Raw genomic sequence first — 27316 nt, 5'->3', positions numbered from 1 at the left:
CTGCAGTTCTTATCATAAATCACAGTACTGGCACCTGGAAATCCAAGGAATGAAGGTGCTGGGTCCAACAATTTTAATTATCGGTGACTTTTTCTTATGTGTATTCTGCTTAGTGGTATTGTGTGGATCACTGATGCCATGAGACCTAGAATTTTGACAAACACTTTTGCTAAGGCCATGTCTAGCAGACAAATCCAAAAAATATCCTGATAAGTCTGAATTTTGTCTGACAGGTAGGCCATCTTTTTTCTGTGTCTATCCAATGTCCCTGGAAACTAATTTGTTGACAGGGCAAGAGGAAGGACTTTTGAAGTTTAATTTAAAGCCCAGGTACAAAAGGAGTGATCCAACTTTGTTTACGGACTCCAAACACCTGAATACAGAATCTGAACAAATCAGCAAATTGTCTAAATATGGGAAAATGTGAAAACATAGGGATGCAACCTTGTCTAAAGACCCGAAACATCTGGAGAAAAGAATTTGCACAAATAAGCAAGTCATCTAAATAAGGAAAAATGTGGATGCCTACTGTTCTGCAACAGACAACCGTTGAGGCCAGACACTTTGTAAACGCTCAAGGTGCAGTAGATAGCCTAAAGGGTAATGCATAAACCTGGTAAGGTAAGCCAGACACAGCGTATCTCAAACATTTCCTGAAACTGAGTGCAACGGGAATATAAGCATCCTTCAAATCTAATGTCACCATGAAATAGTGGTCCGGATGCATCACTAGGACTGACTAAGGTGTGCAATTTGAATTTTGGAAATTTTTCACTGGTGTTTAGAACGGACAAATGTAGTCCCAAAAAGTGCTCCTTTGTGGTACCAAAAAGATTCTGGAGTAAAATCCTTTGCCTTTGTGTATCACATACACTGGTTGTATGAATCCTGCTACTACCATGTGATGGAGCACTGGAGGAAACAGCTCTGTCTGGTGGGTGTGGAATTCCCCTGTAAGTGGGAGGATTTTCTATCCACTGCCAAGTAATCCTCTCTGAATTATTCTCAGAACCCTTTTGCAGGCCAGGCTGAGGGAAAGCCTGGCGGAAGGGGGAATTGAAGGAAGGGTGGGGGATAGGGATACTCTGACTCAGCATAGTCATTGCTTTGCAGGGTGTTGATCCTTTTTTGGAAAGGAACCCCTCTTGTTTGGTTTTGAAGAGTTATCCTGTCATTTCCTTTTGGATCCCTGACTTTTGTTTGGCTGGGAGTTTTGTTTGCTCAGTGCCTTGAAGAAAGATGTCTTGTCTGGGGAGAACTTGGGTACATGAAACATCCTAGATACCCCATGGATTTGCCTCTATCATCCCACTGCTTGAGAACCTGTGTAAAAGAGGGCCCAAAAAGGAATTCAGAACTTAAAGATGCTTTCAGAATATTGGCTTTTAAAAATAATCATAACAGTTCTGATTACATAACCAGGCATACTGTTTTAAAACAACAGAAGCAGCAGCATTTCCCAAGACTGTATCTGCACATTCAAGTACACCTCTCAAATCAAGTTTCAAATTTCATTCACAAGACTTTTGCTCTGTAGGTAAGGATGCAGCACAATCATCCAAAATGTCCACATATAGCCTTGATAGTTTACATTCTTGGATTAGATGAAGTCAAAGAGGCTTTATTTGTGCAGGCAGTTTACGAGACTGCAGTTGGGTCAGCAGTCAAATGAGGAGAGAGAACTGCTATATCCAAACAGATTGTATATTTTCTCTCTGAGCCTTTTCAGGGTCTGATTATGACACTGGTTGTCCTTTAGGTAGATTTATATACATCTTCCAAGGGCGGTAAGGGATGGAACAGTCACAGAATTGGGCATCTCATAGCTCTGGCAGAGGTCCAGACTGCTCCCAGGCAAAAACATTTCTAAATCTAGCAGTAATCTGAGGAAAAGTGAACACTTGTTTGGACTTAAGCTCAGGTTCACCTTCAGAAGAATCAGGCTGAATGTACTCGGCATCAACTAGGAAATCACCAGTGTCTTAAAATAAAGGTTTCTAGTGAACACAACCATCTGAATTAGCAGTCCACAGAACACTCAGCCAAGGAAACCACATCAGCCTTATAAACAGTTCTAATGTGATTAGCTGCTGTATGATGAAGCTTCATTTTCTTGTGAACTTCATTACTACATAAAATATCTGGCCACAGAGTTTTATGTCTGTCAAAGGGGCCTCTTACCCTGAACTACTCCGGAATCTAAAGAGTTTGGTTGTCCCTTTCCTGCCCCATGTAATGGAACAGCCCCAGAGGATGTGTCAAGCTCCCATTCCATAGTGGCTACACTACAGGGAGATGGGGCAAACAGTAAGTGGTCTGCAGGCCGAGCAGCTGCCCTGACAGAATCACTAACCATAGGCTGAGGCATATTTTTATTTTTTTTTAGATGAAACCAGATTTGATTGGGGGGGGGGGGTGTACCAGAGTTAGGATCCCTCATATCAGGGGAGAGAACAATCACCCAGAATAAATAGGCTTTAGAGGTATATGGTCATTTAAACCATGCCCGCAGTCTGCTTTCAGTCTAACAATCCATTTGGCTTCTAAGGCCTCAGTTTTACTGCAGACATCACCACCTCTGATATTTTCATTAACCCTTCCTATCACAATAAACTTAAAAATATGTCCATCATGATTGTCACTCACATACTTAGAAAGTGCACTAACTTTATCCCTGCTATTAATATGATATACATGTTTTCTGATTTGATCTTTAAGTGCCCTATCAGTTTTCCCAACGAAGAATTTAAAACATTTCAAGCAATGTGCAAGATATGTTTAGTATTACATGTAGCAGAAATTTTAGAAGTGTATCCCCTTTTTTCATCTGGGTGCATAAATTTAGTACTGATGTTCAAGTAACTACAATAATTACACTGCCCACACATAGTTAAACCTTCATATTCTAAAGCTTCATATTCTAAAATATCAGAGGTGGTGATGACCATATACCTTTGAAGCCTATTTTAAAGAAGAGACCACTTTTTCGATGAAAATGTTTTTCGTATGTGTTTATACTTTAAGTATGTTTTTAATATACGCATTTTTTAATATATATATTTTTTAATACTTTTAATAAAGTTTAATGTGCATTTTCAATACATTATTATGTATGTTTTTATATATGTACCACTTTCTAGGAAATGTGAATGTGGCTTTAAGTAAAAATATCATGTGACCAGTCACTGGCTGTTTTGCAGCACTTAAGAGTATAAAATGATGCTTAAATGACACATTGTTACACCTGACGAAGTGGGGTACACACCTATGAAAGCGCTAGTGTTGTTTTGTGTTTCGATGTCGTTTGTTCTGGAATAAACTACTTTGAAACTGGAATCCGCAGCCTGCTCCTGGTCCTTCTTTGGTTTGTTTACATTTGGACTATATTTGTTTTTTGGGCCCGGAGACTTGCATTTGGTGGTAGCTACTTTTTGGATTCTTATTTTGCAATTTAAATTAAGCACCTGAAGTCTACTAAAGCACAAAGTAATAAAGGATTATATTATGAAACGTACAACTCCAAAACAAAATAAAATGCAAATTTTGAAAATGAAAAGACAACAGGTTATCTTGTTCATATACATTTGTCAGTATGGATTTTTTTTTTTAATTCTGAACTCGTCACTTTTGACAAATATTTTCAAAAGTAAATTTTTTTTTAAAGGGGATGCACCACCACAATTTACAACCGACCATAACTCTAGAGTTTCTACTTCTTGGGATGTGGAGAAACTCACTTGCAGAGACCCACCAAAAGCTGAAACAAGGCTTTTCAAAATCAAATGTCTGATCAGGACATCCAATTAAATACTTCTCAGCTGAACATCTGGATTCTGAAACTGAAACCTCAACTATGAAAGTGCCAGAACAGACAAGATGAAAAGATTTTAGTTTAGTTTATTTTAATGGAAAAGGCTAGATATACATTTTCTTAAAATATACACAGTATACTTTCACATGCATTTAAACACAATTTTCCACAATCACTTTGCATGTTTACATTAATTTAAATAGACAAGATTTTATGTTACAACTTATTTATTTAATAAGAATTACCAAAAAGGCAATCATAATACCAGTAATGAAAGCACTTTGTATACCAGAGGCATTCAGGGTGCCTGGAATTAAACCCTGTGCTTGGAAACACTGAACTGTATTTTATTCTAATTTAACCAGTCGTATAATTCAACCACTTTGAAAACTTAGTTATGAATTCAAAGTTCTTCAAAATCATGTCCACTGGAGTTCATTGCTTCAGGATGCATAACTCTTCCCATGAAGAGGATAGTTCCTACAGAGGTCACAGTGGAGGAAAAAGAAAAAAAAAAATCCAAGTTAACCAATAATTATAAGTGCAATCTCCTAAAACATACACAGTTATCTGGGCAATCCAGAAATGTAGCAATCCTGCTACTAATAACCAAAATAGTCATCATTCATTAAATAACCAAATGTATGTTTATCTGGCTGACTAAGTTTGCAGATGACAGTAAGCTAGCAACAGTCACTGAATCGCCAAATGATTCAGCCATCCTGCAGGAAAGTTTATCCCAAATAAATAACAGGTGCTAAAATCATGGATTGAAACTAAATGCCAAAAATGCATTATTGTACCACTTGGGAAGTCATCTACCCCAAAGAACTACCACATTCATAATATGCCCTAAGGGTTGACCCAGTTGCTCGGGATTTGGGAACTAATGTGGATAGTGGCTTAACTTTTGCCCAACATCTGTCCATTGTTGTAAGTCCTTCTATACTGCACAGCTTACAAACACATGGATTGGGTCTAGATCTATGGATGCCATTTGCCCTCTTTACTTAGCCCTCATTAGGCCAATCACTGAATATAATGCCCCCTTTGGCATGCAATTGTCCAGACACACTCAGCGACTGTTACGCCCACAGAGATACCTTACTAAAAGGATACAAGGGGTAAACATGTCCTGCATGGACCCACTCATTGCCCTTGATGTTACACTCGATATGTTACAGACAGCTAATAGGTGACCTGTGTCTGGCATACAAGGCATCCTCCAACCCATTACTGATGGATTTACTGCACATCAACAAGTCAAATAACATCAGAAATGCTCGGTCTAGGGATCTGAGCCTCTTCTGCAACAGACAGTTTGGAGGGACAGGTACATCTCAGACAGGATACCACTGCTATGGAACAGACGTCCCCCATCCACATAAAAAAGTTCATACCTGTACACATTCAAGTGCAACTTGGCGCTAAGGATGCAAAATAGAAAATTTACCCAAGGACTGCCCCCGTACTACCAATGGACAGAGGCCACTCCTAAATGCTTTATCTTATGCATGGGTCCCCGCAAATTATCTATGCTATGATCCCAGTTATTCTTATTAGGAGTAATATATAATTATCAACCATGGGACAGGTAAGGCCAATGTATAATCAAATGGGATAGGTACTTTGAGCACAAAAAGGGAAACTGGCTAGGCTTAAAATGTTCTTCAAGGGCAGCTAGTCTAATACTTACCTAGGAACATGCATGTCAGTTAATCCAGGGACCAGATGTATTAAAAAAGTCAAAAAATATTGTAAACATCTTGTAAGCAATGAAGATCGTTAAGCTGGTGGTTCAACTGTAAACATGTCATTTGCTATGTCCCTTTACTGTGTTTCCACAAAAGACACAAATGTGTAGTGTATCATCATTCCATGATTATCAGAAAAAAAAAACAGACTTGCAGACAGTGTACTGAATTCACTTGGGTGGTAACAATGAATCTTACTATTTTACTATTCCACTTGTTTAACACCCCCCTTCCATACACACACACACATATATATATATATATATACATATACACACACATACATACACACACATACATACACACACACAGTTGCAATTGTCTACTACAATGATTATAAGGAAATGATCTATTGTTACTACACCCAACTCTGCAAATACAACACCATTTCCCTCAGCCTTCTCCATATGTCCTAACGACTGATTCCCATTCTTCACCAGTGGCTAATTGTCCCCCCAATACCTTGCTCACTCTCACATACTTAGCACTGCTGACTTCTTCGAAAAAAAAATCAGTTCCATCTCCAATGATGACGTCAACTTCCATGTTCATCTGAACAACGTGTAATAAACAGTCAATATAATAAAGCAGCTAAATCCAGACGTCATAAACACTATAAAAATGCTACCAAATCACTTTAACACAACGTAAGCCAATCGCTGTAACAAAGTGCACCAGTATGAGGATACCTAGCCTACAGAAATTGTGAGACCAGTGTTATCTGTGCAGTAAGGTAATTACAACAAGGCATACATAACTTGTGAAGTATAAGCAAACTCTGCAAGTGTCTCCAGGATTCCCAGTCTCCCAACCATACAGGCCCAGTGCAGGTCTTGAGCACCTGTCTCTACTGATGCAGGACTGACAGGAGTTCTCCCAATAAAATGCATGTTAGCATCATCTTCAGTTCTTCTTAGTGAAACACTTGTAGTGCAGTTAGTTATCCACACAGCAAACAAAAGTACTAAGACTCCATGAAAACTCTGTTTGCTGTATTCCCTATAATACAAAAAAAGGTATTTCTGCAGAATAAAATCCATTTCTAAACCAATCCCATTCAAATTCCAGAGATCCATAGCAGAACCCAAGCCCAACTCTAACAAGGAATGGTGAGTGTCTTATGACATAGAAGGCATTTCACTTGAAGAGCTTCAGTTAAGGTGAGTACCCTCACAAAACTGTGGTGCCTTACATTTGGGACAGTCACATGAGCAATATTTACAATATGGCAGCATACCACTCAGGATCCCAAGAAAACTAAGATAGTGGGTGGTGGATGGTGCAGTGATTGAACAATTATAAATAGCCAAGAAGTTCCAAAATCTCCTAGAATGCTGTGAATTCCATTTAGATACAATTATTATTTATGTTGCTTGCCTTTGGAAAAATGCAGGGAAAAATCTATTCATAATAAAATGTGTATCTGATACAAGATAGTTAGTTTATGGCCGTAATAACCTATACTGCAATGATCACAGTCAAGTGACCAGAAAATGCCTTAACAATGGGGATGTATCTTTATGGCTTAAAAGTTCAGTAACCAACATTACTGTTACATTTTCATTCTCTGGGATAGGAAATACCTGCAGTGACAACAGCAAATAAGTCCTACTCAGTGCTGACCTGCTTCTGAAAGGGGTTCAGAGTAGCCCACATACCTGGTTAACAAATGAACTGAAAAAAAAAATAAAATATAATAAAATAAAATGGGGACAGAAAAGTACAGTTTTGTACCTACCATAAATGTAGATGTTCGAGTGTTCACACTGCTGCAGTCATCACACTTGGGTTATCCTGCCGTCAGGCGGTCCTGCAGTCGGCCAGAGTTCCAAAGTCTTGGTCCGGCGTCGGTTGCTGTCGCCTCTTCCCTGATGTCAGTGCGCCAGGGGTATATAACATGCATCCAACACCATTTTCTTCAGTTTTTCTTGCCCCAAATGACAGGTGCACCCAAGTAGGTAGGCAATACATATTGCTAATAACAACTATACATATAAAATAACAACAATACCTTCAATTACAAGCAAATACACCACAGAGGTTGTATAGGATAGAAAGGTATAGTTAAGGCCAGCTAGTTCAGAGGGGATGGAGGGAGGGTAACCAGGACTACAGCAGTGTGAACACTCGAACATCTACATTTATGGTAGGTACAAAACTGTACTATGTTCACTGTGTTACACTGCTGCAGTCATCACACTTGGTAGAATCCCAAAGCTAAGGTTGGGTGGCTGGTCTATAAGGAGTTAGGATTGGCTATGAGGCCCTGCAGAACTGCAGTGGCAAATCCTGCTCTGGATTTAGAGTAAAGAGGCAGGTGGTAATGCTTGGTAAAGGTGTGCACTGAACTCCAAGTTGCAGCCTCCAAAATTTCCTTGGTAGGTACTCCTCTGAGAAAGGCTGTTGAAGTGGCTGTAGCCCTGGTGGAATGTGGCCTAATGTGTTTTGGGACTGATTTTCCATGCTGTGTCTAGCAGTAACGAATAGTGTCCTATTTGGATATAGTCTGCTTTGAGATAGCCTTGCCCTGTGATCCTGCAGCATATGCTACAAACAGTTGCTCAGTTTTCCTGACAGCTTTTGTTTTGTCCAAGTAGAAGCGTAGCTGCCTGTGTATGTCCAAAGAATGCAGAAGTTTCTCCCCTTTATTCTGGGGGTTTGGATAAAAAGCTGGCAAATGGATGATTTGGTTAAGAGCCACACTAGATACCACCTTTGGCATAACGGTAGGGTTTGTCCTTAGAGAAACCCTGTCCTGATGAAAAATTATAAAAGGTTCCACTGCCATTAATGTCTGTAGCTCTGAGACTCTTCGTGCTGAAGTTACTGCCAGGAGCAGAGCTGTTTTCCATGATAAAAATTTCAGATCGGCTGTATTGGCTGGCTCAAAAGGTGGCAGAGTCAGGATCCAAGTTGTAATGTGCTGAAATGGCAGAGGTGTGGATCTTAACTTATGAGAAGGATAGGCCTCTGTCCAGCATCTCAGTTAAGTATTGTAAAATCTGAGGAATGTTTGGAACAAGAGGGTCAAGGCTTTGAGCCTGGTTCCAGGCGCAGAATCTCTTCCATTTACTGAGTAAGCTTTCCTGGTGCTAGGCCTCCTGGCCTCCAAAATGACATCCACTACCGCTTTAGAGAGAGATGTTGCCTGTTTGACTAATGAATCTGCCATGCAGCCAGGTTTAGGGTTTTGAGCTGCCAATGCAGGATCTGATTGTTTTGTTGAGTCAGAAGGTGTGGAATTTGAGGCAAAATACATGGTGGGACTTGAGCAAGGTTCCTTAAGATAGGGTACCAGTGCTGGCATGGCCAGTCTGGAGCAATCAGGATCATCTGTGGTTTCTCTTGTCTGGCTTTTAGGAGTACCTTTGAAAGGAGAGGCAGAGGCGGGAATGCATAAACTTTTAGGTTTTTCCAGCTGAACATAAGAGCATCCACTTTCCATGCTTGTTTGTGATAAGTCCTTGTGCAGTAATTTTGTAGTTGGCAATTCAGTGGGGAGGCAAAAAGATCTATGTCTGGGCATCCCCATTTTTGCGTTACCATGCTGAAGATTTGTGGATTCAATTTCCATTCGTGAGGGTCCATGATATTTCTGCTTAGATCGTCTGCCAGAGTATTTTTCTTTCCTGGCAGGAATTGTGCTTGCAAGTGAACGTGGTACGTTAGAGCTGTGTTCCACAAGGTCATGGCTTGCCTGCATAGGGGGTAAGAATGAGTGCCCCCTTGCTTGTTTATGTACATTACTGTGGTGTTGTCTGTCTTTAATAATAATTGTCCTGGATGCAGAAGGTCCTTGACAGCTGTTAGGGCATTTTGAACAGCCAACATCTCTTTTTAATTGATGTGAAGATGCATCTGGTCTGTGGTCCACTTGCCCTGAATGCATTTTCCTACCATGTGTGCTCCCCAGGCGTAATCCGAAGCATCTGTTGTTAGAGTCTGCCTGGCTGTGGGTAGGGTGAAAGGCTGACCCTTTAGGTGACATGCCTATGCCTGTGCCCACCATCGAAACTCCTGTTGTAGGCAGGGAATCATTAGTATTACTACTTCTAAACTGTGAGAGTGTTGATTCCAAACACTTTTTAGGTACCATTGTATTTTCCTCATATGCAGTCTGGCATATGGTATTAGTAGTATGCAGGATGCCAGGAATCCCAGGGCCTGCAGAATTTTTCTTGCAGGGAGATGGGACTTTTTTGCCAGTAATTGAAAATATTGAGTTAGTTGAACTTGTTTGTCTGACGTGAGGTAAGCCATCTGGGCCGCTGTATTTAAGCTGGCACCCAGGAATGTAATCTGTTGTGAGGGCACTAGTTTTGACTTTTTTAGTTTACTGTGCACCCTAGAGAAGTTAGCAACCTTTTTACAAACGCCAGATGCTGTAGAAGGATGTCCTTTGTCTCTGCTTGAATGAGGCAGTCCAGGTATGGATATATTTGAATTCCTTTTTGTCTGCAAAAAGCAACTACTGGTGCCAGGCACTTTGTGAAGACCCTGGGCGCAGTAGATAAGCCAAAGGGCAGTGCAGAGAATTGGTAGTGCATTGAACCAGCTTTGAATCTGAGGTATCTTCTGCAATTTTGTCTGATAGGGACATGCAGGTATGCCTCTTTGAGGTCCAGAGTAACAAGCCAAGCGTTCTTGCCCAGCATGGGTAGAAGCTGCTGTAAAGTCAGCATTTTGAATTTCGGAATATCCAGGTAAGTATTTAGAATCGAAAGGTCTAGTATGGGCCTCCAGGCTTTGTCTTTTCTGGGGACCAGGAAGAGTCTTGAGTAAAATCCTTGTCCTTGTTCTTGCTGTAGTTACTTTTTGAATAGCTCTCTTGTCCATGAGGGCTGAAATTTGTTTTTGTGCCTCTGCCCATTGATTTTGTGGCAGGTATGGCATTCCTTTTAGCCTTGGTAAAGTATGAAAGTGGAACCTGTAACCTTGAGACAATATTTAGAACCCATTTGTCTTGGGTGACTGTTTGCCAGTTTTGAGAAAAAAGTGCTAGTTTTCCCCCCAAGGGGGCTTCCAAAAGGCAAGTGCTTAGCGTACAAAGGGGAAAGTCATTGTGACTGTTTCCTGTAAGGTTGAGACTTGTCCTCACCTCCTTTTGGGGTTGAGGTGCCCCACTGTCTGTTTGAGCCTTGGGGTTGAGATCTGCCTCTTGGGCATCTGTATCTGCCTCTCTGTGGCCTGTCTGACACTGGAAAGGACCAATTTTTTGTAGGCCAACTTCTGCTAAATCGAGGTGGCTGTACCTGTAAGAAATCCTTGACTGTTTGCATAGATTTAGCTTTATCCTCCATTTTCTTTAACACCTCTTCTGCCTTAACACCAAACAAGGTATCATGCTATAAAGCAGCATCCAATAATTTTGCCTTAACATGATCAGGTAAACTCTGTTCTTTTAACCAAGCATGCCTTCGAATCACTGAACCTGTAACTGCGGCTCTACAAGAGGCCTCTAGAGAATCAAAACCACATTGCAGAGTATGTTTTCCCACCTGTTCAACTGCATGCAACAAATCCTGCATTTCTTTGCAATCAGGAGCTTCTGAGCTTGCAAGCATTTTCTGTTTTAATTGAGCCATTAAATATTGTTGGTACTTAAGCATGTGAAACTGGCAATTTAAAGCTCTTACTGCTAAAGTTGCAGAAGTGTATACTTTCTTCCCCCATCTATCCAAAACTCTGGAATCTCTGTCAGAGGGTGCTGGATTTTTTGCAATGGAAGCCCTAACCCCTTTTGGACCCTGGGAAATAGTTTCTGGATCAGCAGAAGGGTTTTTATAAAGAAACTTGTGAGAGTCAGGGACTCTGTAGTACCTATCTGGCTTGGCTGGTGCAGGGGGTAAATAATCAGGAGATAAGCTGGATTCAGAGAACACATCATCCACAAAATCTAGCACAGGTGGAATAGCCAGGGGCCTGTGCTGAGGCAGTAAAAGGAAATCTCTGAGCCTTTTCTTAGATTCTGAGTATTCCTGACTTTCCCAATGGAAATGCTCCCTCATGGTATGTAAAGTTTCCCCAAAAGAATAATCCTCAGGAGGAGAGGCTGAAGGGATAGATTCTTCAGCATCAGAGTCCTCATAGGGGGGTATAGAGTACCCCTGGTCAGAAGAGGAATCAGAGGAAATGGAAACCTGATCAGAGGAATCATAGTCTGTATCCTGCCTTGGCCTTTTCTCAGGAGGGGGATGGGAACCCCTGATTAGAGTAATGAGGTCTTCGGCCATTTTAAGTATCTGTTTCTTAGGCATGGTGGTTTGTCCAGGAGAATGCTGTACTTGTTTGTTTGTCTTTAGTGGTACTTTTGTCTTGGCTGTTTTAATGGTAAGTTGTGAAGGTCTGAAAACACCCTCAGAAGACGATGCCTGCTCAGCGGCTCCAGACTCATCTGAGGAATTAGTTTCCGTAGGCCCAATACCTTGAGTTTCCAGAGGCCTAGTTGTCTCCACGTGGGAGTCGGAGGCGGCCTGTGGCTCTGAGGTAGCGGGTGTCAGGGGCTGCGAAAGCGCCTCACTGAGAACCGGCGACTGGCCTAGAAGAGGTTTTGCCGTCTGTTTTGGACCTCGGATGTCTGTCTTTATCCTTGTCCTTGCGTTTTTTCGGTAATGCGGTAGTCGGTTGATCTGACTGCATAGTATAATTGAACCTTTGGCCAAAGTAGTTCAAAGCAAAATCGAAACGCCTTTTTATAGTACTTTTGTTAAATCTAGCACAAAACCGACAACTAGTGACGTCCTGATCAGGACCTAGGCATGGAATACAGTAAGAGTGGAAGTCCTTATGAGGCATTTGCTTTCCACAAGAAATACAATTATTAACTTTTTCTGACATTGGTCTGAGGCAAGAAAAAAGTTTCCCCAACGGGGTACTTAGCTTTACTGAAGACTTCAGATCTGAAATTCAACTTCGAAAATCTCAGGAGTTGGCCGACCGGCACTTGCGAACTGCTTCTGCTTCGGGCACCGCACGGCAAGAAAGACTGAAGAAAATGGTGTTGGATGCATCTTGTATACCCCTGGCGCACTGATGTCAGGGAAGAGGCGACAGCAACAGACGCCGGACCAAGACTTTGAAACTCTGGCTGACTGCGGGACTGCCTGACGGCAGGATAACCCAAGTGTGATGACTGCAGCAGTGTAACACGATGAACATCAGAATTATTCCCAAATGTGAATAGCTGGTTAGCAACCCATATAATTAATAATGAAGGCAGAAACTTGAATTGTATTTCCTGTTGACATCTACAGACTCAAAGCTCAGGTCATAAGTGTTTTTAGTTAAGTTTGTTAAGCTGGTGGTCCAACTCTAAATGTGACATTCACTATGTTCCTTTGCAGTGTTGCCATAAAAGACAACTGTGAGGTAAGACACCATTCCATAATTACCACAAAAACAGACTTGCAGACAGTGTACTGAATTTATTTTAAACCAGTTGAGATGACATTCATGAATGAACAAGCAGACTGTAATTAAAATAAATTAAATGTATGAACATACCATAATAATACACCTAAATGACCATGGCTTAGCTTCTTCAAACTGTTAGTCTGACTTCAGCAGATTGGCATCTGAAACGTTCCCATACCCAATTCCTCCTTTTAATAACACTCAGCACTGTGAGTACCTCTCCAGATCTCCAGTGTACCACTTGAAGCTGAACCAAAAAAGAAAATCTTTATACAACAAGCGTGATCGGTAAGACCTAGCATTACTTACCACTTTTCACAAATCACATACTTCAGCCAATCAAAACATTACACACACAGGCTAAATTCTACCTCTAATCAAACTCCCTGTCTCCAACGCAGACACACAAATGTTCCTGTAACATATGCTCTCACTACTGTCATTCATTTTACACTCTCACATTAACTTAATACCACGCAGATATCACTCCACAATATATAACTAACAGCACCCACACACGCTAAATTCAACTCTATCCCTATCCAGACACTTCATAACACCAAATATCCACAACAAAACAACCCCCAACTCTATAAGAAGAAATACAATTTCTTTAAACCCATACTTGAAAAACTAGGAATAAAACAAAAACTACAAAAACATTATGACCCCAGCAGCCTCTCTCACATCTACCTAACCTTAGTGGGGATATCCACACCAACCCTGGATTAACCCACACCCTTCAACAACCATCCCAAGCAAAGCCACCCTTCAGGTACTAAAAGTACTGTAATCCCACATAACAAACTTAAGGGGTATTAGTAAAACTATCTGACCTACATTTCATCTGGCTTTTTACTCCCATACAGTGGCTAGTGAAACCTGATTAAAACCCAAATCTAAAGACAGTGAAATACTACCACCAAGATACAGCACTCTAAGGCAAGACCTCGAAAATAAAAAAGGTGAAGGTGTACCTTTTATATACCAAAGCACTCCACAACTAGGTCTATTCCCCACTAACATCCCAACATTTAACACCACCAAAAAAAGAAGTTTAAGTATTCAACCTAACGTTCCATGTGAGTTGTCCATTTTATCTTCATTCTATACTGATGGTTTTGACTCAGCCACTTACTAAAGCTCGAGATCTGAAACTAGCTCGTGGCTCCATCCCTATCTCATGATGCTGCAGTGCTTTCCTCCGATCTTGTTTGTTGGTGAATTTATATTCTACTCTAACTGTATACAGATGTACATATATATCAAATCTACAAACCTGGACAAGGACCAAAGTACATAACTGAACACCAAGACTTTCTTGATCCTCCTGGAGCTAAGAGGTCGGGGGTTGGAGGGTGGGATGTAAGAACAAACACGAGATGGACAACTCACATGGAACGTTATGGTGAGTACATAACTTCTTTATGTGAAGTTGTCCTGTCTCGTCTTCATTCTATACTGATGGGATAGCATCCCTAGCACCATCTTTCCTGGGTGGCTCATGGGAGTATATTCTTCAGTACAGTAGACCCAAAGGAGGCTCTGGTCCCTGGAGGCAAAGTCGACTTTGTAATGAGTGATAAAGGTGTAAGGTCTTGCCCATGTTGCTGCTGCACAAATGTTATGTATCGGCAATCTTGCTTTAAAGGCCTGAGAAGTTGAGATAGATCTGGTGGAATGCGCCCTTACTTTATATGGCAACTGTTTATATTTCATTTATTTATCAGTCAGTAGACAATCTGACAACCATCTGGATAAAGTTGTCTTTGTTACTGCTAAACTTTTTTGTTTTCAGAAAAAGAGACAAAAAGTTGGTCTGATTTCCTATGCGTTTTTGTTCTATGCAAGTAGAAATGTAACTGCTTGTGAACATGAAGTTGATGAAGCATGTATTCTGCCTTATTGCCATACTTAGGGAAGAATACTGGTAGGTCTATTGACGGATCTGGATTGAACTCAGAACATACCTTGGGTAAAAAGGAAGGGTTTTGTATGTAGTGACACTATCATTATGAAAAACCATGTAGGGAGGTTTGATTGTTAAAGCTTGTAACTCTGACACTCTTCTTGCTGATGTGATTGCTACTAGAAAAAGTGTTTTCCAAGATAAAAATTTCAAGTCGTAAGATGATGCTGGTTCAAAGGGTGGTAGGATTATGTGAGAAAGAACAAAATTAAGATTCCACAGTGGCAAAGGTTGTCGTACTGGTGGTCTTAGCAAATTACTTCCTCTCAGCAAAGCTTTTGAGAGTTTATGAGACATGTTTATACCTTCGTTCCCAATATGAAAATTGGATACTGCTGCCAGCTGGACCCGTATAGTTGTTGCAGCAGCTCCCTCAGTAAAAAGCTTAGCTAGGAATTCTAAAAGGAAAGCTAAGGGTGATGAATAATGGTCAATAAGGTGGTCAATCTTTTCCATTTGCTGTGGTATAGTTTCCTCGTAGAAATCTTATGAGAAGAAATTATTATATGGTGATCCTCTGGAGTAAAGTTGTGTAGCCTGACTATATTAGGAATTGGAGCAGCCATGCTGTCAATGTTAGAGTGTGAACAGATGGATGGAAGTTCCCTGATGGATGTGGCAGAAGGTCTGGCACTGGGTCCAAAATCCATGGTTCTTCCAGGAAATGAGGCTTTAGGAAGGGGAACCATACTTGATGAGGCCAGAATGGGGCTACTAGAATTAGGGTCCTTCCCAGACTGCTTGCTTTCTGAAGAACTTTTGGTATTAGAGGAAGCGTGGAAATGCATAAAGGAGTCCCGGGGGACTGTGTACAAGTGCATCCCTCGTGGACTCCCCTAAAGGGGGGGGGGGGGATCAGGGCAAAGTAACTGCTGCATTTTGCATTTGTGGCGAATAGGTCACAGCAAGGCTGACCCCATCTGCGGAATATCCTTTCCACTACTTCTTTCTTCTAGGACCACTTGTGTGGCATCAGAATGGCTCTGATTAGTTCATCCACTATCACACTGGATTTCCCTGAGATGTGCGTTGCTATCAGAAAAAGCTGGGAGGATGTCACTCACTGCCATACTCTCAGGGCCTCTCGACAGAGTGGGTAAGATCTGGTTCCTCCTTGTTTGCTTATGTACCACACTACTGACATATTGTCTGTTTGTATTGCAACTGTACCAATCAGAAGAGAGTCCTGGAATGCTTGCAATACCATCAGCACTGCTCTCATCTCTAGTACATTGATGTGCAAATGAGCCTCGTGTTCCTGCCAAGTGCCTTGGACTATTCTTCCCTGATAATGCTCCCCCACCCTATCTGGGTAGTGTCCATGGTCACTGTAGCTAATGGAACAGGGGGAACAATGGGTCAGCCCATTGCTACTTGATCTGAATGAAGCCAGCAACGAAGATCTTTCTTGCAGGTTTCCATCATAGTTATCAAATGGTATATGGGTAGCTCTTGCATGGACCATTGAATGAGAACAGCATTTTATTTCATTTTATTTATTTATTTTACATTTGTTGACCAGGCTAGTCTAACTGGATACATGTCCATTTGCAGTAGAGGCCCGGGGAGAAAAGCTCCACTTTAAACTAAATAAATCAAGACAAACGAAAGTCCATGCAATATATACAGTACATAAACCTGAAGAATTATTTCATCAAATTGAGTTATACAGAACTACAAATATACAGATTGTGGCTACTAAGTTTAATAAGGTAAAATACAGTATTATTACCAAGGGAAAGAGATAGATATTCTTGATTAGTATATTGGGTATGAATGTGCCTTTGTAAAGATGTAAAATGGCTATGATAAAGTGTGCAGCACTGAGAAGTAAGAGAATTAATGAATGTATGTACATGGGGAAGTAGTTACAGTCAGTGAAAGAAATAGATTGGTTTATATACAAGGTGGAAAGATAAGAGCTCTCTGAAGAAAGCAAGGTTGTTAGGAGCATATTCAGTTCCAGCAGCTTGGGAATAAGATACTAAGAAGGGGGGGGGTGGGATGAAATTGCTAATACTGCAAAGAGGGTTATTGGAAGAGAGTTATAGAATAATGTTATATTGGGGGGGGGGGTTAGTCAGGGTTAGTACAAGGACAAAGCTATTGCGTTTTTAGTTGAATCTTTAGTTGCTTTTTAAAGAGTGATAATGATGAGAGAGATGTAAGTTTTGTGGGAAGCTTGTTCCAAATTTTCCCTACTGTATTAGAGAAAAGAGAATCACCAGCCTTGTTGTGGGATTTCTGGATGGTAACCAGTAGTTTATTTGCTGAGCGAAGGTTAGTAAGGTTTGTGTAGGGGGGGATGAGGCTACTGAGAATAGGAGTATTACTAGGCTGGTACAGAATTTTATGGGTAATGGAGAGTTGTTGAAATTCTAGCTGGTTATTTAGTTCAAGCCATCCAAGAAGCTTGAGATTTAGACAGTGATGAGTTCTAAATGAGGACCCAGAAGCAAACCTGGCAATATTGTTATAAGAATTGGACAATTTGTTTAGGTTGCTTTTGGAAAGATTAGTATAAACTGGTGAGGCATAGAGGAGGGTGGAGATCAGATGGGTCTGGGCAATAGTAGTTCTGGCTTCTGGGGTGAGAAAAGGTTTTATCCTATATAAGGATCCAATTTTTCTGTTTACAGTTTTAATAGTGGCATTAATATGTGAGTCAAAGTTGAGGTTATGGTTAATCAATACACCTAATAGTTTTGTAGTTGGGTCAGGAGCTATGATTGTACAGTCGAGGGATATAATACAGAAATCCATTGGGGTGGATTTAAAAGTTGGAGAAAATAGTAATAGTTTAGTTTTTTTTGCATTAAGGAGGAGGCGACGTTGTTGGAACCAGTTTTCTACTTGGTTAAATACTGTTTGGGTGATGGACTGGAGTTCAGATGAGGTGGTTCCTTTACAAATCAAAGTGGAGTCATCTGCGTATTGTATGCTGGTAGGTAGAGGTAAATTAGTAGAAAGGTCGTTAATGAATATGGAGAAGAGTAGAAGTCCCAGGATAGAGCCCTGAGGGACACCAAGGGTAATGGGGAGAATTTTGGATAGGTTATTATCCCAAAGAACAGCCTGCTGTCTATTGTGCATATAGGATTTAAACCATTGTAATGCCTGTGTGTCAAGTGAGAAAGAGTTGAGTATGTTGAGTAGTATTTGATGGTTGACCATATCAAAAACTTTAGAGAGGTCAATGAACAGAGCAGAGGAGTGTGTGTTATTGTTGCAATGTTTATTAATGCAGTCTGTAAAGGATAGGAGAGCAGTGGTGGTACTGTGGAATGGTCTAAAACCATGTTGACAGTCAGCTAGTAGGTTATATTGGAGAATGTGGTCAAGGAATTGTTGATGGATACATTTTTCCATTATTTTGGCTAGTGGTGATAATATGGCTATGGATCGAAAGTTAGAGTTCAGTTGAGTTCCCTCCTTTGTGAAGTGGGATTATGTAAGAGATTTTCCAGAGTGAGGGAATGGAGCCTTCAGTTATGATTCTATTGATTAGAATTGAAATGGGATAGGCAAGAGCTTTTGCAGCAGTTTGAAGGTATTCAGGTGGTAGGAGATCAGCTGAGGGAGTACAAGGTTTAAGTTTATGAAGTAGAGTGTAGATGAGGGTTGTAGGAATATGTTTTAAGTGAAAGGTAGCTGGGGAGGATGAGAGAGTAGGGTTAACAGGTGGTAAGGTGTTAGCTAGAGATTGTACAGTTTCAGTAAAAAAGGTATTGAAAGCATCAGCAATCTGCGTTGGAGAGTTTAGGGAAAGACCAGATGGGGTAGGTGTTTTGGAGTGGCTTGGATGTAAAAGTTTATTTATGCCTGGCCAAAAGCTTTGAGGTTGATTATGGTGATTTGTTGGAGTTTAAAGAAATAGTTTTTTTTATCCTGAATTATTGATTTTTTGGTGGCATTTCTTAGCTGTCTAAAGTACTGCTGATCAACTGGGTCTTTACTGTTTCTCCATTTGGACCAGATTTTATTTCTTTGTAGGGTTTGTTGTCTGGTTTCTTTATTGAGCCATGGGGCTGCTTTGTATCTAGTGCTTATAGAGCGTGAGGGGGCATGGAATTCTACAATTTGTAGGAATTTGGAGTTAAAATGGGATACTGCTTCATCAATTGGCAGGTGCCTTAAGGGTGACCAGTCACAGGCTTGAAGTTCAGCCTGAAAGTTGGCTGGATCAATTTTTTTTTGTTGTGGGTGATTTTAAAGGTAGTTTGATTTGGGATAAAGGATTTTTGTCTAGATAGATAGGTTAGTGAATGGTCACTAATAGCATCAGGAAGGATACCTACTTTGTAAGAGAGGGTGGCAGTTAATTAAGATCCAGTCTAATATACTTTCTTTGCAACTGGGTTTATGGATTCTGGTGGGGGTAGTAATAGCTTGTGAGAAGCCATAGAGGTTTATATGGGTTGTGGGTTCTAGAGAGGTACAGGTATTCCAGTCTATATTAAAATCGCCGAGTACAATGGTTTCTTGAGGGAAGGATGTTGAAAGCCAGCAGAGGATATTTTCTAAGATGCTAATGTTATTGCCTGGGGGTAGGTAGGAGCATATTATGTATATAGATTTAGTTGTATTGAGCTGGAGCTTGGAGATGAGAATTTCCACATTAGTTTCTAGAGGTGGTCGTACTAGTATGGGTGTGACCTGTAAATGAGATTTGTGCAGTATTGCTACCCCACCACCTTTTTTGATAGTTCGGTCTAACCTCAAGATATTATAACCAGGTGGGAGTATTTCATTGTCTTTTGTAACTGGTTTAAGCCAGGTTTCAGTTAAGCATAATATATCGAAAGAGTGAGTATCTAGTAGAGCGTGTAGTTGGAGGATTCTCATGTGTAATCTTGCTAGGGGGATTACCATTATTGATGCTGCCACAGTGCCCAATACTTTTAGGACTGTCCTTGCTTGTACTTTGGACTTGAAGAGGAGGTCCCAGATCTGGAGACAAAGTTTGGACCCTTTCTGGAGGCAACTTGACCATCATGCTTGTGTATTTCTGTGCCTATAAAGTTGATATGTTGTGATGGCAATAAGGCAGACTTTTCGTAATTCACTGAAATGCCAAGTTGAGTACGTAGTTCCAAGGTATTGTCCCTGACTTGAATAAGTAGGTGCTTGGTGGTGGCAGTTAGGAGCCAGTCTAGATATGGAAACACCCGGAATCCCTGACGCCTCACATGAGCTGTGACTACTGCCATGCTGGGCTGTAGTGAAACTAAAGGGCAGAGCTCGGAATTGGTAATGGCTGGCTTCCATGCCAAAAGCGCAGGTAACTCCTGGATGTCCTGTCCATTTTGATGTGGTAGTATGCGTCCTGGAGGCCTATTGAGCACATCCATTTGTAATTCCCTAAAAAGGGAAGTATTGACTGCAATGTGAACATCCGGAACTCTGTCTTCTTTACTGACTTGTTTAGTCTGCTGAGATCCAATATGGGTCTCCAGTCCGTTGTTTTCTTTGGAACTAAAAAGAATCTTGAGTAAGTTCCAGATCCTATCTGGTCTGCGGGGACTTATTGGATGACTTTTTTTTTCTAGCAATTTTTGAATTTCTATAGTTGCTGCTCCCTGTGACTGGGTGGAACGTCTGGGATTTTTTGTGTTTATAAAGGTGGCACTGAAAAGGGGATTAAGAAGCATCTGGATATAATGCTTTGTACCCTTTTGTCTGTTATGCTTAGCTAGGCTTGTGGATACAAAGAAATATGACCCCCAACTGCCTCCAGAGCCGGACAGATGGGCCTCCTTTCAGGAGCGCTGAAAGGGTTTACCCAAGTAAGAACCACGGTCATCCTGGTTCTGCAGACCCCCTCTGTCATGTGGGCGGCATCTTCCGTTATCTCCTCCTCTGCCCCTGGAGGAAAGTTCACCCTATGTGCCCTGAAAGGCCCTCTGGGATTTTCGGAACAACATTTTTCCTCGCTTTTGACCCTTGGGATAGGGTCTAGAAGGTTTGGAAAAATGGACTCCTACGGCAGAGACAGCATTTCCTTCTTGCTCACACTGGGTAAGGGTTTCCTTTACTTAAGGCCCAAACAAGGACGAGACATCAAATGGGGTGTTGACACAGGATGACTTGAAGGGCTCTGTGAAATTACACAAGCTCGCATCCAGGAATGTCTCCTAACGGCAATTATGGAACCCGCTGACCTGCTTGCTCCATCAACTGCATAAGATACGAGCCTCATGGACGAGCTGACCAATGAATTTAGGGTGGCAAGCTAGGAGGATACCTTGTCTGCTAACCCTGAAGCTACTGTACCCTGTAGAGTATCTCCTAGCTCTTTCAGGAGATCTCCCTGAAGTCTCAAAATGCGTGAGGTAGTTTAGGGACCTAAGGGCGAAGGCTGCTGAGGAAAACATGCGCTTTCCATACCTATCCATGGTCCTCGACTCTTTATTCGGGGGATGGAGAGATGTAGAAGTCTCATATAATTCCTTCTTCGTGGCTTTTCCACTACCATAGCATCTATAGGGACTCTTAGTTAAAAAGGTTTTGTCATCAGGCGCGGTGATGAATTTGTTCGGCCTCCGAAGGACAGGCTCCACTGTATCTGGAGAATTCCACACCTTTCGAGACACTAATTCCATCAGTTCATCAAAAGGTGGAGACACCCAGGTGGCTGAAGGTAGAGACCCAAAAGCCTTCAGGTACATGGACTCATCAGAAGGGGTAATGGGCTTCCAGCCGCCTAAGGATTTCCAAGATGTCCGCAAAGGATACATCTTCAGAGGGCGACCGTGGGGACCCTTCCAACTCCTCGAGGTTTGTGTTCTATGTAAGACTCATCCGGGGAGTCTATATGCTTCCTCTTGCATATTTTCTTGTAGGGAACCTCTTCGGTGGGACATTCCAGGGAGGTTTCAGAAGAAAGGGTCTCACCCAATGGGGCTTTCTTAGGCTTAGGATCTCTACGCTGTTGGGTAATTGCCTGCGCACAGACAGATACCAGTGCTTCCTGGGATAGAATGCTTGGTTCTGACAGAACAGATGACGTTCATGGGGACAGAGCTCTCCTCATGGCTGTAAAGGCCCCCCCCCCCATGGCCCGTGACAATCTCAGGTTCCGAAGAAACTGATGATCCCCCTGGTACCATGGGGGGTTGGGTCCAAAGCAGAGGGAGGAGCAGAGCTCACTCGTGCCGAGGCTCCAAGGGGTAGAGTCAGAGCCGAAAGATTCTTGGCCTGTCCCCAGACCTGACCGGTGAGTGTCGGCTCCTAGATACCTCTGAGGACCTCAAAGCGACCGGAATCGAAGAATCTTTAGCAGATCTCAGTTCCGTTGGTTTCATCACTGTCGGTGCCAAGCTTTCTGGCTCAGAAACTCTAACGAGTCAGAGGAGGAATTGAACATACAGGAACAGGCGCCATCGTCTCAGGGCTCACCTGAGGTGGTTCCGACAATTTAGCAAGTGGCGGTGTTTGCAGTAATCTCTGCACCATGCGATCCACATCAAATTCTGAAAAGCTCCTGGAGGATCTGGAAAATGGAGCTGATGCCACTGAATGGAGCAGAGGAGACCTAAGAGTCAGGGAGTGTGGCTCCAAAGCAGGTCAGTGGCTCCAGACTGTATAGACTGTCGGTTACAACTCACTTGGAACTGAAATGGTAAGTCTGTCTATCAGATTTTTTAGAGGTTGTCGGAGACATCCTGGGCTGATTTGTCGATGGCTCAGATGATGTAGAAGATGGAGACGACTTCTTTGCATGAGGTATGGGTAAACTTTGACCCTTGTTCAAGGCTTCCTCAAAGGATGATTTAATTAAGCCTCTCAAAATCAATTCTTACGCTTTTGTAAAATCCTATAGCTAAAAGAATGACATACAGAGCATGTCTCCTGCAGATGGATTGCTCCTAAACAATGAACGCAGTGTGTATGTCCATCTGTGATGGACATTTTTTGGAAACCCTTAGGACATTTTTTTTAAAACCAGATGGTTTCAGCTCTTTTTGCTTTGACATGATAACGTTTCTACACACACACACACACACACACACACACACACACACACACACTAAAGACAACCTCTAACTTAAATGGGAGCCAAATGAATGGAAGGCTTTCTAACAAACAAGCCTTAAAGCAAAATCAAAAGGTCACACACAAACACTTCACATAACCTTAAAATTATTGGTAACATGAAGCTAGATACAGAAATCAATTTTAAATGCATATATGTGTGTGTATGTATGTACATACATACATACATACATATATATATATATATATACATATATATATATATATATATATATATACATATATATATACATACATACATACATATATATATATATTTATATATATTAAACTACTAAGTTAATACACAGCTCTATGCTAAACACACTAAGCCAATAAACAGGGAGTAGGGATATGAGGGTTAAGTACAAAAGACCCTCAAAAAACACACAAAAGAATACAATTTCTAGAAATATACATCTAAAGAACTACCAAAATGGCTTATCTAACAAAATAAAGGCCTAAACACGACGGCCAGAAAAAACACACTATGTAATAACTAGCTAACAACTATTATAATAATATCTAACACACTAAGCACACTAACTAGGAAAACCAGAAAATGTAGCTAATTAACAAGTTTGAAAGAAGAAAAAACAATTTTCTACTCAGCCTGAGCTAGTCGCAGATCCGATCTGTTTCAGTGGCAAAAGAACTGAGGAAAGCACTGCAGCATCATGGGATATAATGAAGATGAGACAGGACTTCACATTCAAAGTTTCCTACCTAAAACTCAACAACCTCTGAAAATAATATCAACACAAGAGAAGATACTTTTATCCTGGGTATCCTAATGCATCAATCTAGAAGTCATCACATTAGGTGAAATCAATATAGACTGGCAAATAATAAATCCTACTTCATCTAAAACCTCCATAGCAATTTCAACCAACTAATATTAATCCCAAGAAGGAATGACAAAACAAAGAACAATCAGTTCTTGACTGGATTCTCTCAAAATTCCCCTAACAGCATGGCTCATTCAGGCTGTCTACCGGACACGTTTAGCAACCATCTCCCGACATTTGCCCTTAGATAGCCCAGCCATATTCTCAAAGAACCTCCCTATCTTCTGTAAAGAAACATTTGCCTCAAACCTAAAATGATACCAACTGGAATATCCTAAAACCACTACACACTAGACATGATGCAGTATCAAAGTACAACGGTTTTCCTCAACCCTCTAAACGGGTCTATATCACCACATCGAATATGTTTGAACTCCCTTTGTTCGAACTGAAAAGTTTGAAAGCCCTAAACTATGAAGTTACGGAACATCGATTTTTTTCCCATGGAAAAAAAATCGGTGGGCTGTCTTCGGGGCTTTGCTATTTCCTCCACTGTAGTGCGATCTCGGAGTTGGTATATTTAAGTAGGGGTTGTGTGGGGGGGGCACAACCCCCCCCCACTTCTGTTTGTTTTAAAGTTGTGATTTTGTTTTTTTCACTGAGCAGTGATTTTCTTTCCCTGGGAAAAAAAAAATGCTGTTCCGTGAGCTCGCTGTTTAGGGTTTTCAGACATTTTGGTTTGAACAAAGGGCATTCAAACTTATCACCATTCAATGTGGTGATATAGACCCCCCTCCAAACTACCTAGCCCTAGTACATAATAAACTGATCAAACCCAGCACCATGGTTAACTAAAAACACTAAGCAAATTATGACATGAAGGGACAAAGCATGGAAAAATGGACAAAGGAAAAAACACATGTAAACCTACAAAATTACAAACTAAGCCTACAAAAAAACCCACATTACTCTAACACACAGCACAAAAACAAACAAAAAAAAAAAAAAAAATACTGGGCACGATAACAGCAATCAAACAGACTCTACTGCTAACCAGTTCAACTGTTATTTTGTACAAACAGTTCTCTCACTGATCAAATGCACCAACCACAACCAGTCTCCATCTCATTCATCAGAAAATACTTCCACAAACTAAAGCCCTCAAGTCTAGCTATGGACAACCTACCATCTAAATATATTAAGTCAGCAGCTGATGCACTCGCATACCCTGCCTTTATGTTCAGCTGCTCCATTACAGAAAACAATGTCCCCTCCCTTTGGGAAATATCATACATTATACCCCTGCACAAAGAAGAAGAATAAAAACTTATAAAAAATTGCTGTTCCATTCTATGTCACCTCCTTAAATGACAAATTCTAGAAAAATTAAATTCATACTCAGTTTCTTAGGCACATCACTGACCATCTTCTCACACCTACTCAACATGGTTTCCACACCAGCTGTAGTATCACTACCACCCTTCTCTACATCACCAATAGTTATCAATGCTCAAAGAAACAAGCATAACACAGTCGCCTCTTGTATTTTTGGATCTATTAAAAGCTTTGATACCATTTCCCACTAAAAGGTACTAAATTGAACTAACAACTTTTGGTCTTTCTACTCCATCCCTATCCTGGTTGCAGAGCTATCTTACCTATAGACAACAGCTGTAAAATGGCAGACATCTTTTCTTCCTATCACTATATGTAACCCCCCAAGGCTCAATACTTGGTCTTCTGCTATTTAACCTTTTTATAAATAATCTACGTATTGCAGCCAAACATGCTGGCACAGTACAACATGCTGATGATTCCACCCTCATCTTCAATGCCCCCACCCCTAAATACCCTACAAGAACTCACTCAGGAATCTTTCTCTTCAAAAGAATCCTGGCTCTCCAATTTTAACTTACTACTAAACCTCCCAAAAAGTAAACTAATGCTTTTCTCTCCGAAACTGGTATACAATAACAAACATGATTTCACAATCATGTCTGCCAATGTTGAAATGGAAATTGTAGCTTACACAAAATTACTCCATATACAAGATGATGTAAAAAAATTGAAAACTGCAGAAAAAAGCACAGACAAATTACAAGAATAAGAGACACCCTCCAGTTCCTGGAGTTTTCAAACAGGTAGTTAATAAGCATGGTAAATGATTACTTCACAGACATTTTTCAAACCATTACAAAGGTAATATACCAAATATTTATGTTAAGGATTAAAACACATTAGTTTTTCTTTACAAAAGTCCTGCTCATTTGAAAGAACTCTTCATGAAACAAGCCATAGAATGCTAAGTGAATAGTTCTGTTGTAGAGTCAAGACAAACTCTTTGCACCTTCAAGGGCTTTAATACACCTTGTATGCCTGTCTGCCAGTATTTCTACAAACCTGCATAGAATGTAATCTTTTACAAAATACAAACAATCTCCATAATATAAAATATTTCCTTTGTTGTGACAGTGTCACAAATAGTGCATCACCATTCACAAATTATACTGTCAAAGGATAGTGCATAACCAAAGTTTACTACAAGACCAAACAGGTCAGAAGATGAGCAACAGTACTCAAGACAGGCTGTTCACTACTCACTGCCTAAATGAATTCTGAGGTTTTAGATTTCACTGCCATATTGTTATCAGTTTCCGATTATGACTTCTGCACGTTACAAAATATATTACAGCAGGGTCTCTTTTTATATAATACACTTTACTTTGATGAGGCGATGAACTCTGGCAGTTTAGTGCAGAGGATTAAAGTGATGAGCAGCTAACACATTTCATCGGGACGTCAAGAGTTAAATACCTTTATTCTCAACTTGCTTAACCAGAACAGTGCTGCAAGAATGCCCAAGAAAAGCAGCTCTTTTACTTAGCAGGTTTACCTGGTTAAGAAATTAGTAACATAAAATAAAAATAAAGAAATGCCTGATTTTACTTTTAGTTGCTTCCAGATATCAGGACTATAGGAGTAAGGATAGGGTAACTTGCCAAAGGTGAGAGATACACAAAAGAGGGTTTTGCTGCAAGCGCCGCTAAAATGTTCATTATTAGATAACTGTTGCAGCAGCCTAAGTTATATGGGACAAGGACAGGACACCCAGACAGCTTCCAAGGCTTCAGGGCATCTTCCATGCCCCCTAACTGTTGAGAAGCTCATGGAGAATGGTAGACGGTCAGTGGTTAGGATGCCAAATATTCAGAACTTCCTTGTCACTGAAGTTATACTCTTCCCTGTGAGCTTTGAGTGATCAACTGCTGGCTAGTGCTTTTCCAGTGTTGGGCAAACAAATACCCCATCGGGGAATACCTTCCACTTTACCAATTTTTACCAGTTCTTCTATCAGAAATTTCTAGGGGTTAAAATCAATGTCTTTAGTATCTGCATTAAAGAAAAAAATCCACCTTAAAATTTTCTTTTTCCTAACACCTTCCTGCAGGGAAATCCCTTTTAAATTACTAATTTATGTGAGAAAAAGGTTTGCTTTTCTATCAAAATTTATAGTTAGGGGTTAAGACTAGTGTTTTTGGAGGTTGGC

The 27316-nt window shown here is 40.8% G+C and overlaps 1 protein-coding gene across 1 annotated transcript in view; it reads right to left on the bottom strand.

The window, feature by feature from the left end:
• Nucleotides 1–3881: 3881 nt before the first annotated feature.
• Nucleotides 3882–27316, bottom strand: part of SERPINI1 (serpin family I member 1) — a 645085-nt gene continuing 621650 nt past the window's right edge. The window contains exon 8 of the mRNA XM_044070737.1: nt 3882–4291. Within this exon, the coding sequence (XP_043926672.1) occupies nt 4215–4291 (77 nt within the window). The 3' untranslated portion in view covers nt 3882–4214. The remainder of the gene's footprint in view (nt 4292–27316) is intronic.

The sequence above is a fragment of the Protopterus annectens genome, chromosome 4.part1 (assembly GCF_019279795.1).
Source record: "Protopterus annectens isolate FY-2018-M chromosome 4.part1, PAN1.0, whole genome shotgun sequence".
NCBI classification, from domain to species: domain Eukaryota; kingdom Metazoa; phylum Chordata; order Ceratodontiformes; family Protopteridae; genus Protopterus; species Protopterus annectens.
Note: the sequence above shows the minus strand (reverse complement) of the source record. Positions and strands in the feature narration are given on the sequence as shown.